At 47.4% G+C, this 14,972-nt stretch overlaps 1 protein-coding gene across 1 annotated transcript in view; it reads right to left on the bottom strand.

Moving 5' to 3' along the window:
- The window catches only part of DBF4B (DBF4 zinc finger B), a 56,607-nt gene that overhangs the window by 4,991 nt on the left and 36,644 nt on the right, over positions 1 to 14,972 (bottom strand). Inside the window, 7 exon segments of the mRNA XM_053570311.1 lie at positions 2,070 to 2,177; positions 5,416 to 5,461; positions 7,284 to 7,320; positions 8,559 to 8,573; positions 9,246 to 9,323; positions 11,646 to 11,735; positions 13,241 to 13,276. Coding sequence (XP_053426286.1) covers positions 2,070 to 2,177; positions 5,416 to 5,461; positions 7,284 to 7,320; positions 8,559 to 8,573; positions 9,246 to 9,323; positions 11,646 to 11,735; positions 13,241 to 13,276 — 410 coding nt within the window.

Below are 14,972 nucleotides of genomic sequence, written 5' to 3'. Positions count from 1 at the left end.
CAACAACTACAACTACAACAACAACAACAAATGCATGGGCAGTGCCTGTGGCTCAGTGAGTAAGGCGCCGGCCCCATATACCGAGGGTGGTGGGTTCAAACCTGGCCCCGGCCAAACCGCAACAAAAAAATAGCTGGGTGTTGTGGTGGGTGCCTGTAGTCCCAGCTACTCGGGAGGCTGAGGCAAGAGAATCACCTAAGCCCAGGAGCTGGAGGTTGCCGTGAGCTGTGATGCCACGGCACTCTACCAAGGGTGACAAAGTAAGACTCTGTCTCTAAAAAACAAAAAAAATGCATTTACACTCCCACAACCTTGGAGGCTCAAGTGATTCTCTTGCTTCAGCCTCCCAAGTAGCTGGGACTACAGGTGCCCGCCAGCCTGGCTATTTTTTTTTTTTTTAATTTATTGTTGGGGATTCATTGAGGGTACAAGAAAGCAGGTTACACTGATTTTTTTTTTTTTTTTTTAAGAGACAGGTCTTGTTCAGCTGGAGGGCAGTGGCTGATATCATCATAGCTCACTGCAACCTTGAACTCCTGGGCTCAAGCAATCCTCTTGCCTCAGGCTCCGAAGTTGCAAGGACCACTGGCACATGCCCCCACACTCACTAATTTTTTTATTTTGTAAAGACCAGTTTTTGCTGTCTTGCCCAGGCTAGACTTGAACTCCTGGCTTCAAGTGATCCTTTTGCCTCAGCTTCCTAAAGTGATAGGAATACAGGTATGAGGCACCACACCTGGCTTACATTTCCTTTCTTTTTTCCCCTCCTGTTTGCACTATTTTTTTTTTTTTGAGACAGTTTCACTATGTTGCCCTTGGTAGAGTGCCTTGGTAGAGAGCTGTCACAGCTCACAGCAACCTCAAACTCTTCGGCTTAGGCAATTCTCTTGCCTCAGCCTCCCAAGTAGCTGGGACTACAGGTGTCTGCCACAATGCCTGGCTATTTTTTATTGCAGTTGTCATTGTTGTTTTTTAACTGGCCTGGGCTGGGTTCGAACCCGCCAGCCTCAGTGTATGTGGCTGGCACTGTAACCACTGTGCTATGGGCGCCGAGCCTATTTTTTTTTTTTTTTTTTAAGACAGAGTCGTCCTAGGGTTGAGTGCTGTGGTGTCACAGCTCACAGCAACCGCAAACTCTTGGGCTCAAGTGATCCTCTTGTCTCAGCCTCCCAAGTAGCTAGGACTACACGCACTTGCCACAACATCTGGCTAGTTTTTCTATTTTTAGTAGAGATGAAGTCTCACTTTACTCAGGCTGGTCCCTAACTCCTAAGCTCAGGCAATCCATACACCTTGGCATCCCAGAGTGCTAGGATTACAGGCATGAGGCACCACACCCCACCTGTTTGCATTATTTTCTGATTCATGGTCCTTCATCTGATGATGAAACCTAGGCCCTAGGAACTCTTTGGCTGAGAGTCTGCCCCGTTCTACTCTCCTGGTCTGTGAACTAACCTTGTGGTTCAGAAGTTACAAAGGGTCTGAGAAGGTACCTAGTCCACCTGAGCTGAATTCCTTCTCTAATTTGCTTAAGTGAAGGTTCAAATTCTCAGAAGTCTGCAGAGTAGTAACTAACAAGTCAACAAGCCGCCATAGGCCACACAGTGCAGCAAGTCCCCTGGACCCCTGCCCCTTAGTTATTCCTGATGTTTAGCCTAACAGTTCTCACACTTTGACGTACATTCAGATCACCTGTTAGCTTGTGAGAATGCAACTTTCAGGACTCCATCATCAGAGATTCTGATTCTATAGCTGGAGTCCAGAAACCAGCATTTTTTACACAACTCCGGCGACTCTGACAATGGTGGTCTATAGATCCAAGTTTAAGAAACCAGCCTTTGCCCTCTGGACACTCAATTTAAATTCTTCAATAGGGATGAAGAACACCAAATTTTAAAAAAAAAAGGGATGAGTACTCCTAGTGTCCCCCTTCTCTGGGCTAAGTTCCCAGAATAGACTTCGCCTAAGGAGCAAACACATGGCCATTCCCAAATCTGACTAGCAGGCCCCGAGGGGAAGGATGTTGGCCCATAACCAGCTCTTGGTACTCAGGAACCAGAAAGACCTACCTGATGTGATGCGAGCTGCCTGGGTCCTCGAAGGGACTTACATCTTTGGGTCCCAGAAAAGAAATTTCAGGAAAGGATTTAAACTGATGATGGAAAGGACGAAACTTCCTGAAACACAGAAAACTTCCACTTTGACTACAATGAGACAGGAAAGGCTGAGGAGGGTTACCAATCCAGATAAAGTGAACTCTCACCGACACATCTTTTATATTCTCAAACAAAATTCTTATCAGCCTTTCTAGATTAAATTAATACTTATGCTCTTCCTACATATGAAATGCATTTACACTTGCTGCCTCATTGGAATCCTACAAGCACCCTCTGGGCTGAGTGGAGTAAGTGATGTTATCCAATTTTGTAGGTGAGGAAGGAAGCTGAGTGGTTTCTGCGACTTGCTCAAGGGCTCACGACTAGTAAGTGGCCAAGACCAGACCAACTCCTGATGTGGTTTTCCCCACTTTCTCATTTTGTTTCTTAAACCTACAACAACCTTTGAGGACTCTAGCCTGGAAGATTCTAAATGGAAGAATGTTTAAACCAGAACAGAGATCTTCCTGACCCATGAAAGGAAGCATTTTTGCTCTAGACTGGTCCTTGTTGCTATTCTGAATGGAGGGGAGAGGCATAGTGAAGGTTCTGGATAGTCAGACCTATACCAAGTCGTTTTGGCAGTTTGCCTCAAGTTGCAAATATTCGAGAGACTTTGTAGTCATTGTATAGTCAGAAAACCTTGCTGACTGAAGTAACTGCTGGGCACACCATGTTGGGCTACAGTGGTCCATGCTCTGGGGAAGAGAGTGCAGGGCATGGGTTCTGAGGGAAGGATGAGAGCCCTGTGGCCTTAGCCACAGAGTCTTCTTGGACACTGTTTTTTTATTTTAGAGGCAGCATGTCACTCTATTGCCTGGGCTAGAGTGTCATGGCCTCAGCCTAGCTCCCAGCAACCTCAAATTCCTGAGCTCAAGCAATCTCCCTGCCTCAGCCTCCTGGGTAACAGCTGGGACTACAGGCATGTGCTACAATGCCCAGCTAATTTTTCTATTTTTAGTAGAGATGGGGTCTCTATTTGCTTAGGCTGGTCTTGAACTCCTAATCTCAAGCGATCCTCCTGGCTTGGCCTCCCAGAGGTGCTAGTATTACAGGTGTGAGCCACCTTGCCAGGCCATCTTCCTGGAGAAGGGGGTGGGCTTCACAATCCTGGCACTTCCCTTTCTTCCTCTTCAGTGATGTTTTGTTTCTGCTTAGGAGGCTTGGAACTTGAGGTTGGTCAAGCAAATGGGCTCACTTGCTTTAAGACAGCACATGAAAAAAATTACAAGAAACCTCAGCTCCACTTGTATCTTCCTTCTGGCCTATGATACCAGAAGCACACAAATCATATACCCACCTCTGGTGACAGAGATATTACCTGCACCAGCCATGTGCAGTGAAGATACTGAGGCTGTGACAGTGTTTTTCAACTACTTCATGTATGTCATCATCACCTGTGTTAAACTAGTTGCAAAGGGGTTGAGGGCTGAAGGACATGTACTCCATCCTAGTGGAACCTCTGTATGACTTCTTTGTCCTTTCCACATGGCTTTGCACCACCAAAACCAACAAACTCTGCATGGTTTGCAGGCACTGAGAAGTGAACCTAGGCCTGTCAGGACGATGGGCAGGCATGCCAGGCTCCTGGGGCTGGGTCTTCAACTATCCTGATGAAGAAAATTCTGGCTCCAGTAGTCTCTGTTGGTTAAGTATGGGCTTCTTTCTTTCTTTTTTGTAGAGACAGAGTCTCACTTTACCGCCCTCAGTAGAGTGCCATGATGTCACAGGACTCATAGCAACCTCCAGCTCTTGGGCTTCCACGATTCTCTTGCCTCAGCCTCCCGACTACAGGCGCCCGCCATAACGCCTGGCTATTTTTTGGTTGCAGTTCAGCCGGGGCTGGGTTTGAACCCGTCACCCTCGGTATATGGGGCCGGCGCCCTACTCACTGAGCCACAGGCGCCACCCTCTTTTTTAAATAATTTATTCTGATGGCTTACACCTATAATCCTAGCACTCTCGGAGGTTAAGCCTGGCATAGCACTTGAGCTCAGGAGTTTGAGACTAGCCTGAGCAAGAGTGAGACCCCCATCTCTACTAAAAATAGAAAAACTAGCTAGGCATGGTGGCAGGCACCTGTAGTCTCAGCTACTGGGAAGGCTGAGGCAGAAGGATCGCTTAAGCCAAGCAGTTTGAGGTTGCTGTGAAGTAGGATAATGTTGTGGCACTCAAGCCCAGGGCAACAGAATAAGATTTTGTCTAAAAAAAAAACTCTTATTTTGAGATGTAGATTACAGATTCACATGGACTTCTGATTAATACTTATTAAAGATTTAGTGATAACCAAGGTGGCTGATAATAGCTCATCAGGTTAACATCATCAATGGGCACCTCTTCCTTTAGATAAGAGGCCACAGTAGTAGACAGAGACAGCACCAGGCAGGGCAGTCAGGACATTTGGATTCTGGCCTTGGTTTGAAATTTATTAACACAGCAGTTGTACACAGGTCCTTACTTCCTCTGACCTCAGTTTTCCTCACTAACAAGAGATGAACTGTTATCACATTTTTTTCATCCAGGGCTGTCACAAGATCACACACTTTGCTCACAAAGCAAGACAGAAAGGCTTCATCAGGTACAGGGTGGTCTGACAAGGGAATCCCCAATACCAGCTCCAGCATCCTCACTTCAGCCATGATGATGTCTTGGACTGTACTAGCACTGTCAGAGCGTACCCAGAGAGAAATGAGCAGCAGTAACAAGCCTGGATTGAGACATTACAGCTCACAGAAGCAGAGCATTAAATGGAGGTGATTCACACACAGAACCATTAACCTCTGACTCAGCTCCAGGAGCAGCAACAACTGTACATGTCACCCTCACAGGCTGACCCTGGTCTACATGCAACTCCTCCGTGACAGTGGGAGAAAGTGGCTTCTTCTTTTTTTTTTTTTAAGACAGAGTCTCACTCTGTCACCCTGGGTAGAGTACCATGGCGTCATAGCTCACAGCAACCTCCAACTCTTAGGCTCAAGCAATCCTCCTGCCTCAGCCTCCTGAGTAGCTGGGACTACGGGCACCCACTGCAACACCCGGCTATTTTTTAGACGGGGTCTCACTATTGCTTAGGTTGGTCTCAAACTCCTCAGCTCAGGCAATTCACCTGCTTTGGCCTCCCAGAGTGCTAGAATTAAGAGAAAGCGGCTTCTAAGGAAGTTGAAGGTGCAGGGATGAGGGGCTCAATGTCCCCATGTCAGCTTGGGCCCCCTAAGCACCTCTCCCTTCTACGCACAGGGAGAGAGGAGTTCTTACTCACCTGCTCTCATCTTCAATTTTGAGGAATGGTGCCTTTAGTCTGGCCACTGCAAGGGAAAGAATGAACACATTAGCTCGTCTGCCCCAAAGACACGCAGGAAATGCTCAGGGAGGTAAGGTGCTGCCAAAGCCTAAGAGCCTTGTAAGACTGGAAATCACGCTATCCCAAGCTGTGTCCTTCCCCTTGGCAGAGGTTAGGCACCTCTCCAATCTCCTCCAGTAGTAGGGGAGAGGCTGCAAGGTAACTAAACGTGCCCTCCCTCAATGCTCTGTGTGAGTCCTGGAGAATATCAGCCAATCCAGGATGCCACCACTGTGAGAAACCCAGACCCTGCAGGACTGAGGTGGTCAGTTCCACAAAGTCCTAGGTTCTCCCTAGGCCTCTGCTCCTGGTGCCTCAGAATCCTGAGAAGCTGAGAACATTCCTCAGACAGAATTCTCCAGGAGGACCCTGAGATTTTTGGTGGAGAGCAGAGAAGAAGAGGGAAAAAGAATGTTAAGCAATCTCAGTAAGCAGATGGGATGGCAGACAAATATAAGTAAAATCTGGTTCCTGAAAAAAATAGGGCAAAGAAGTGCTGAGAAGACAAATTTGGATTCAATTAATCAAGAGTTTCACCCCCTACCAGCTAGTTATTTGCATAGTTTACAAAATCTCTTAACCACTTTTTTTTTTTTGCAGTTTTTGGCAGGGGCTGGGTTTGAACCCGCCACCTCCGGCATATGGGGCCGGCGCCCTACCCCTTTGAGCCACAGGCGCTACCCCCAAGAACCACTTCTACCTTCTCACAGTGACCAGGAGTCCTGTCAAAGGGGTAGCCAAGGCTCAGCACCCGTAGCTCACTGGTTAGGGTGCTGGCCACATACTCTGGGGCTGGCGGGTTTGAACCCGGCCCAGGCTTGTTAAACAATAATGACAACAACAACAACAAAAATAGCTGGGCATTGTGGCAGCTACTTGGGAGGCTGAGGCAAGAGAATCACTTGAGCCCAAGAGTTTGAGGTTGCTGTGAGCTGTGACGCCACAGCACTTTACTGAGGGTGACATAGTGAGACTTTGTCTCAAAAAAAAAAAAAAAAAAAAAAGGAATAGCCTAAACAGGCTGGAAGCCTGGGCAGACCTGATAGCCACAAATTACCCAAAGAAGTTGGCACATCACAACTCCTAAATGTACTTGAGGTACTGCTAGCATCTAAGCAGAAAGCAGCATTTTCTCCTTGAGCAGCAGCTCCCATTAATTACTTCTTCGGGACAATTTCTTGTCTTTCTAATTAACTGAGACAGTGATTAAAATCAATTCCCCCATAGACTTTCCTGAATTTTGAACACGAGAGAGAAGCCAAGTGACTTTTCTTAGTTCCTGCTTGTGCGCTAATAAATGCCACTTAAAGAGCATCTTTGGGAGAAACATCTAGGGGGAGAAAGTCTCCTGCTGTCCAACAGAAGCCAGGAGACGGAGTCCATCAATCTGCCTGTTTGTCAGTTTTAGGGAGTTTGGCAGTTCTGAAAGCGGTAGACAGCTGTCAAACTGCCCACCCCCAAAACTGCCACTGAATCAGAAGGAAAAGGATGCTGAACTTCAATTGATGCCCAGGAACTGCCAGAGGACATAGGAGCCAAAGTGTCTGCATGGGGTCTTGGCTCTAAAAGAGAAGAACCCCAGCTCAGCAGCTCTGGACTTGCTCTTGGATGCACCTCTCTCACCCCAGAAACCTGAGGCCAAGGCCCTGGCAACCTGAGGGGGCAATGCAACCTGGACTCGCTTCCTGCCACAGAAAAGCGAGCAGATGCTGCCACAGAGGGAGTCGTGGGGAAGTGTTTAGGGAGGGAGGGATTGCAATTAGATGAGGAAAAGCAACGACACTGACCTTTCTGCGTTCTTGACTCTGCTGCTGGACGTGTTCCCTAAATGGAAAGGGAAAATAGGTTAAGGATGTGAGGGAGCCACGGGGGTCGAGGAAATGGGTCTGAGAAGCTGTGGCTGCCAGTCTGTCCCACTTTGCTTCCTGCTGTTTAGAGACATGCAGAACCAGACTTGCAGGCCCTGAGCTAGAATGGACCTGGGCACAATGGCTCCCTCTGCCTCCACAGCAATGATGAACACAAGAACTCGGTGTGAATCGCCATGGCAGCTGACTGTGGAGGGACACAGGACAGTGCAAAGACAAGAGCTCTGAAGTCCACAGCCCTGGATGGGAACTGGAGCTATGCCTCCCATACAGGATGTGGCATGAATTAGATCAAAGCATGGGAAAGACCTGATACAGAGTAGGTGCTCTCTAAATGGCAGCTTTATTTTCTAGGCACTGCTGCCATTCCAGGTCACCTTACAGGAAAAGATGAAAAACAACAGCCACTTGCTTTCCTGTGCCCTATCTTGTGACCCTGACCCTGTGTGTCAAAACCAATGTTTAAGCCAAGGTCGGACAAAGCTGATATTAAAAACTAAATGGATCTTCTGGTAATGTATACCTGAAAAAAATTAAATAAGAACTAAATGGAATAAAATAAAAACATCAGCTAAAGAGCTGGGGGACCAGGATGAGAGATCCAGTGGATCTATGACTTCTCGTGCCTCTGGACCCAAGGAGGTTTCCAATTCTCCTCTAGGTAAATATAACCCAAAGAAGCCTTCCACATTCCTTCGCATATCAGCAGATGATACACAAAACTCACCCCAAAAGACTAACAATCTACAAAACAGATCACTAAATGAAAGCAAAGTAAAAATGCAGGGGGCAATGTCTGACGTATTTGCATGTGTATAGAGTCCTAGAAGATACCTGAGAAGCCATCTACATTGTCTGTGTCAGGGAGAGAGGTCAGAACGTGGGGAACAGAAGCTGGAATGAGGAGAGACTTTTCATAGCCTTTTGAATTTTGAATAACACAAATCTATTAGACAGCAAACCCCCCAAATTCCTAGAGCACAGGGTACGCAGAGAGGGGTGTCAGCAGCTCAGCACTCCATCCACATTGGACGTGGTTTGCTGCTACTGTCAGTCTTGCTCCTGGATGCCAGGTTTTACTTCTTCAGAGTGAGTTAGGAATGGGTGAAGACGGTATGGCTTTAAATCAGCCTGGGAGCTCTTTTTTTTGAGACAGAGTCTCACTCTGTTACCCTGGGCATAGCTCACAGCAACCTCAAACTCTTTGGGCTTGAGCAATCCTCTTGCCTTAGCCTCCTGAATACTGGGACTACAGGTGCCCACCACCACACCCGGCTAGATTTTCTATTTTTAGTAGAGATGGCATCTTGAACTCTTGCTCAGGCTGTTCTTGAACTCCTGAGCTCAAGCAATCCACCCACTTTGGCCTCCCAGAGTGCCAGGATTATAGGCGTGAGCCACTGCACCCAGCCCAGCCTAGGCTCTCTTGATGTGATATATACAGTTCTAACCCCAGCAAATAAATGAAAAAACAAATGAGAAGATGGCAGCTATTCTACCCCACCTCAACATCAACCTTTAGGTTTAGTCCCACGCCAAGAGCTATCCCCAGAATGGCAGGCTAGCCAGTGGGCTATGAGCATGTATGAACTTCAGCCAGACCAGGACTACCATAGGCAGCCCACAGCCCAGGCCATGGTGACGCCTTAGCAGGGTAAGTGTGCCACGGAAGTGTTACAGATACCAAAGGGAAGAGAAGAAGAGCAGTGCAAAGCTGTGGACCCCAGGAATGAGGTAACTGAGAGGCTGTACTCCTCTTTCATCTTGCAGAATGGCCAGGAAGAGATGGCTTGGAAAGGCCATGGGTTGTCACAGACTTCACTGAAAACCATCCATCTGCCCCTCAGTTTAGCAGGATGACCTACCTCTGATTTCTCTGGCTCTTTGTTTCTTCACACATAAAGGACCAAGAGATAGCGGCTGCACGTGCATCGGCATTTCTATGGAGAAGATAGAAGGCTGTGGCCAAAGGCTTCCATACCCCATTTACCCAGTGCGCCCCTTTCAGGGCTGCAGGACTAAATTTTCTCCCCAGCCCAGCCCATTGGATCATGCCAGCCTTGCCTGCCACCTTCTGGCTACATGTCACCTCTGCATCTCCTGACAAGTAAGGGGTAGGCCCTTTATCACCAGAGAAGCACCTAAGCTGGCTTCATGCTCTTTTGTAGCATCAATTACTCATGATGCTGCAAAACTCATGGGTGGCACCTGTGGCTCAAGGAGTAGGGTGCTGGCCTCATATACTGGGGGTGGCGGGTTCAAGCCTGGCCCCCGGCCAAACTCCAAAACAACAACAACAAACAAACTCATCACTGAACAGGAGGTGCTTTATGGCTCCCTAAGTTCCTTAAGGTACTATTGAAGAGCTGCTTTTATAGGGGAGGCAATGCCATATGAGCTACTCAGACATAGCCTTAGGTGGAAGACCCAGCAGGGCTAAGCAGGCTGGAGCTTCTCCAACACAAAGGAGGCCAGGAAATGAGATCAAGTCAGAAATGGCTGATTTTTCAGTGAGATGGAGCCTTCTACCTCCCAGACCAGGAACTTCTCCTATACAGCCCCTAACCCCTCCTAGAAATCTCAGTACCAAAGGGTGAGGCAGCACTGTGGTCAGCACGTAGGATCAGTCTCATCTGCAGCAACCCCCTAAAATCAATCAAAAAAACCTTAGACTGAGAGGTAAGCTGGGTACGAGATCAGTCACTGCCAGTCAATGCAGGGCAACTATTCCTTTTTTTTTTTTTTTTTGAGACAGAGTCTCACTTTATTGCCAGCGGTAGAGTGTTGTGGCATCACAGCTCATAGCAACCTCCAGCTCCTGGGCTTAGGCAATTCTCTTGCCTCAGCCTCCCAAGTAGCTGGGACTACAGGAACCTGCCACAACTCCCAGCTATTTTTTTGTTGCAGTCTGGCTGCAGGTTCGAACCCGCCACCCTTGGTACATGGGGCTGGCGCCCTACTCAATGAGCCACAGTCGCTGCCCCCCACCTCCCCTTTTTTGAGACGGTTTAACTTTGTCACCATGGATAGAGTACAGTGGCATCATCATAGCTCAAACTTCCGGGCTTAAGTGATCCTCCCGCCTCAGCCCCCGAGTAGCTTGGACTACAGGTACACGCCCCTATACACGGCTAATTTTTTCTAATTTTTCTTTTTCTTTTTGAGACAGAGTCTCACTCTGTTTCCCAGGCTAGAGTGCTGTGGCATCAGCCTAGCTCACAGCAACCTCAAACTCCTGGACTCAAGCAATCATCCTGCCTCAGCCTCCCCAGTAGCTGGGACTACAGGTGCCCACTACCACCACACCCAGCTAATTTTTCTATTTTTAATAGAGATGGAGTCTTACTCTTGTTGAGGCTCATCTCAAACTCCTGAGCTCAAGTGATCCACTTTGGCCTACCAAAATGCTAGGATTACAGGTATGAGTCACTGCACCTGGCCCATCAGGGCAACCATTCTAGTGTAAATTTATTAGAGCCCATGAACAGGTTGTTCAGAGTTTGAGGCAACCGTACAGAAAAGAAAAGAATACAAAATTTACAGTTGGGTCAAACTGGGTTGGAACATGGGCCACACTATTCACTGTGGTAGGACCATGGACAATTTACCTTATCCCTCTGAGGCTCAGCTTCCTCATCTGCACAACATGAGCAGGACTGCAGAGAGGATTAAAGGAGGTAATTCCTAGCACAGAGTAAACACCTGACGAGAGGCCATGAATATTAGAGTCATTTCCTTATTTGTAAAGAAATAAGCTTGGGGGCGGCGCCTGTGGCTCAGTGAGTAGGGCGCCGGCCCCATATGCCGAGGGTGGCGGGTTCAAACCCAGCCCCGGCCAAACTGCAACAAAAAAAAAATAGCCGGGTGTTGTGGCAGGCGCCTGTAGTCCCAGCTACTCAGGAGGCTGAGGCAAGAGAATCGCGTAAGCCCAAAAGTTAGAGGTTGCTGTGAGCCATGTGACGCCACGGCACTCTACCCGAGGGTGGTACGGTGAGACTCTGTCTCTACAAAAAAAAAAAAAAAAAAAAGAAATAAGCTTGGAGAGAGCCATAGTGGGTTTAGCCGAATAGCATGTTCCAGGTACCTGCACAATGCTAAGGCCACAGCCTACATTCAGCTATTGTTATTGCTTTTCTCTTTCCCCACACCCTCTTATCTTTGTGAATCAACACAGTAACTGAGTATTTCTGGCTTCCTGCTACACAACAATGATCCCTCTAAAAGCAGACATTACCAATCAAGTCACCAATTCTCCCCTCTGCAGGAGCCCAGAGCAGGAACAGTATCGTCCACATGCAGAATCCTCACTCTCCAGGAGCAGGCGTTGGTCAGGAGGCTGCTGCTCCCACTGCTTTCTCCACTGCTGCTCCCCTAAAATGACAAGGCAGAGGATTTCCAAGGCCTGCACATGACGGGGACAGGCTGAAAGTCCTTCTAGAAGCCCTGACCCATCCATGGGGGATGGGGGAGGTTGGGTTGAAGACAGGCCCAGAGAGTCCATCCCGAGCCCCAGGAAGGCACCATGTCCTCCCTCTGGGCTGGTCACGTCAGGGGAGGGCCTAGAGGGGATGGACTGCTAATCTGCCTATATATTCTGCTCCAGCCACCTTGTGACTAGGAAGGAACATACACCTGTAAGAGAGTTGTTCTTGGGAAAGCCTCTGTGATGAAAACTCTTAACACAAAGTACATGATAAATAGCAGTGGCCATCATGATAGAACAGGACACTGTGGTGGCTGCAGACCTTTCCTACTCTCCTGGCTCAGTCCAGTAGCACCCCCTTCACCCCCTCATCATAGCCAGTGTATCCTTTAAAAAAAAAAAGAGAGAGAGAGAGAGAGAGAGAGAGATAAGGTCTTGTTCTATACATCAGGCTAGAGTGCAGTGGCCTGATGACAGTCACTGTAGCCTCCAACTTCTGGCCTTGAGTAATCCTTCTCACTCACCCTCTATAAAGTAGCTAAGACTACAGATGTATGCTACCATGTCTGGCTAATTTTTAAATTTCTGTAGAGGCAGCATCTCACTATGTGCCCAGGGTAGTTTTGAACTCCTGGCCTCAAGTGATCCTCTTGCTTTGGTCTCCTAAAGTGCTGGGACTAAGTGCAGGTGTAAGCCATTGTGCCTGGCCTCTATGTACCCACTTCTTAGTATTATCTGCACAACCCTTCTTATAATATCACCTTTAGTTCTTTCCTGCCACTTGGCTGGATTCTCACAAAAGGGACAAATGAATGCTTGTAAAAATGTACAAAGTCTGGCTTCTGTGCAGAGTAGACCTCTCCTGCCACATCCCTCCAAGGTTCTCTTGGTGGATTCTGGAGTTGGAGTTGGTGCTGGCTCTGGCTTGAATACTTACTCCCTAGGTGACTCTAGACAAATTATTTGACTTCTCTGAACCTCCAACCCCTAAATCATGAGAAGAAAATCATGACAACATCACACACCTCACAGAGTGTGCATGTTGTTTGGGTACTTTAGAAAAGCCTGGAAAGAAAGGCCAAATTTTCTTGGCCTATGGCTCATGCCTGTAATCCTAGCACTCTAGGAAGCTAAGGCAGGTGGGTCATTTGAGCTTAGGAGTTGGAGACTAGCGTGAACAAGAGCAAGACCCTGTTTCTACTAAAAAAAAAAATAGAAAAACTACCCAGCATGGTGGCACATACCTGTAGTCTCAGCTACTTGGGAGGCTGAAGCTGAAGGATTGCTCAAGTCCAAGAATTTGAGGTTTCTGTCAGCTATTTGCCACCACAGCACTCTATCCAAGGTGACAGAGTGAGAATGTCTCAAAAAACAAACCCCCCCCCCACCAAACAACCAAATCCCTCCCTGAGCCAGAGAACACTTGCCTCCATCCTGTCTTGCCCCAGCTCACCTGGTTCCTGATGGCCTTCCTTCTGCTGATTGGCAGCTGAGAGAAGAGGAATGAGGTCTGTGTGTAGACCTCCTGTGTACTGAAAGATGTTTACACATGAGCTAGTGAGGATGTATTAGGGCAGTGGTTCTCAACCTTCCTAATGCTGCGACTCTTTAATACAGTTCCTGTGGGTGGTGACCAACAGGTTGAGAACCGCTGTATTAGGGGTCATGTCCCTCAGAAAGCTAGGACCAGCGACAGCTGAGGATTGGCAGAAATGAGAGCCTGAAAACCTTCAAGAGGTAAAAGTAAAGTCACATGTAGGTTCAGGTTACCCAGAGGTAGCAGCAGCCTGGGCAGCCTGAATCCTGGTGGATAAGGGCACTCTGAATCCACTTGAGGTCAAATTGTTCCAGATGTTCCTAGACTTCTCTCTTTTTCTTTTTTATTGTTGGGGATTCATTGAGGGTACAATAAGCCAGGCTACACTGACTGCAATTGTTAGGTAAAGTCCCTCTTTGCAATCATGTCTTGCCCCCATCTTTTTCTTTTTTTTTTTTTTTCCCCCTTGAGACAGTCTCACTCTGTTGCCCAGGCTAGAGTGCCATGGTATCAGCCTTGCTCACAGCAACCTCAAACTCCTGGGTTCAAGCGATTTTCTTGCCTCAGCCTCCCAAGTAGTGGGGACTACAAGCGAGGACTCTGACACCCAGCTAATTTTTTTTTTCTTTTCTTTCTTTCTATTTATTTATTTTCCTTCCACCCCAGCCTCCCAGAGTGCTAGGATTGTAAGTGTGAGCTACTACACTGGCCCACTTCTTTTTTTTTCATCTAGGTGGGCTTGTCAGGAGTGAGATTCAAACCCATGCTTTCAAGAGAGACTGCAACCTGATCGCATTGCTTTAGTCTCTGCACTCTCCAGAAGACAATGACAACAAATTTTTCACTTTAAAAAAATCTAGTTTTTGTTCCTTGGAAGTATTCTCTCTCATCATGGCACCAACAGTATGTGTTCATAGACATTTTAATATTAGCCTAAGTTAACAGAAAATAAGAATGTAAACCTAGGGGTAAAAAAAGCCATGCTGCATTCCAAGTCTAAGACATGATACACATGTTGTCCAGACTGTTGGACCTTCACATGTGAGAGAAAGGGAGAAGGAAATTGCCACCTCCCTAGGGTACAACTGGTCCACGCCTAAGCCAATTTCAACAAGTCTTCTCTGGTTTACAGAGGATTCTCATTTCTGAACCTCTGACTTTGAAGTTCCATAAAAAGTGACATATAGTAGCCAGGCATGGTGGCTCATGCCTATAATCCCAACACTTTGGGAGGCTGAAGCAGGAAGACTGCTTAAGGCCGGGAGTTCAAGACCAGCCTGGGCAACATAGCAAGATCCCCATCTCCACAAAAAATAATTTAAAAAATTAGCCAGCCATGGTGATAGGTGGTTGTAGTCCCAGCTAGTTGGGAGGTTGAGGCAGAAGGATCACTTGGGCCCAGGAGTTCTGAGTTGCAGTGAGCTATGTTAGTGCCACTGCACCCCAGTCTGGGCAACAGACCCACATCCTGTCTCAAAAAAAAAAAAAAGAAAGAAAGAAAAAAGAGACATATAGCATAGAAAGAATAGCATGTTGCTGAGGTGTTCAGATCCAGAGCTATGATAAAAATATTCTCAGCCCCTGAATTCAAATGAGAAATTAAATTAAGCCATATGAGATTAAAACCAGAGACTGTCTAAAAGGTCTC

Source organism: Nycticebus coucang, chromosome 18, assembly GCF_027406575.1.
Source record: "Nycticebus coucang isolate mNycCou1 chromosome 18, mNycCou1.pri, whole genome shotgun sequence".
Lineage (NCBI taxonomy): Eukaryota > Metazoa > Chordata > Mammalia > Primates > Lorisidae > Nycticebus > Nycticebus coucang.
The sequence above is the reverse complement of the archived record's forward strand: the minus strand, read 5'-3'. Positions and strand labels throughout refer to the sequence as shown.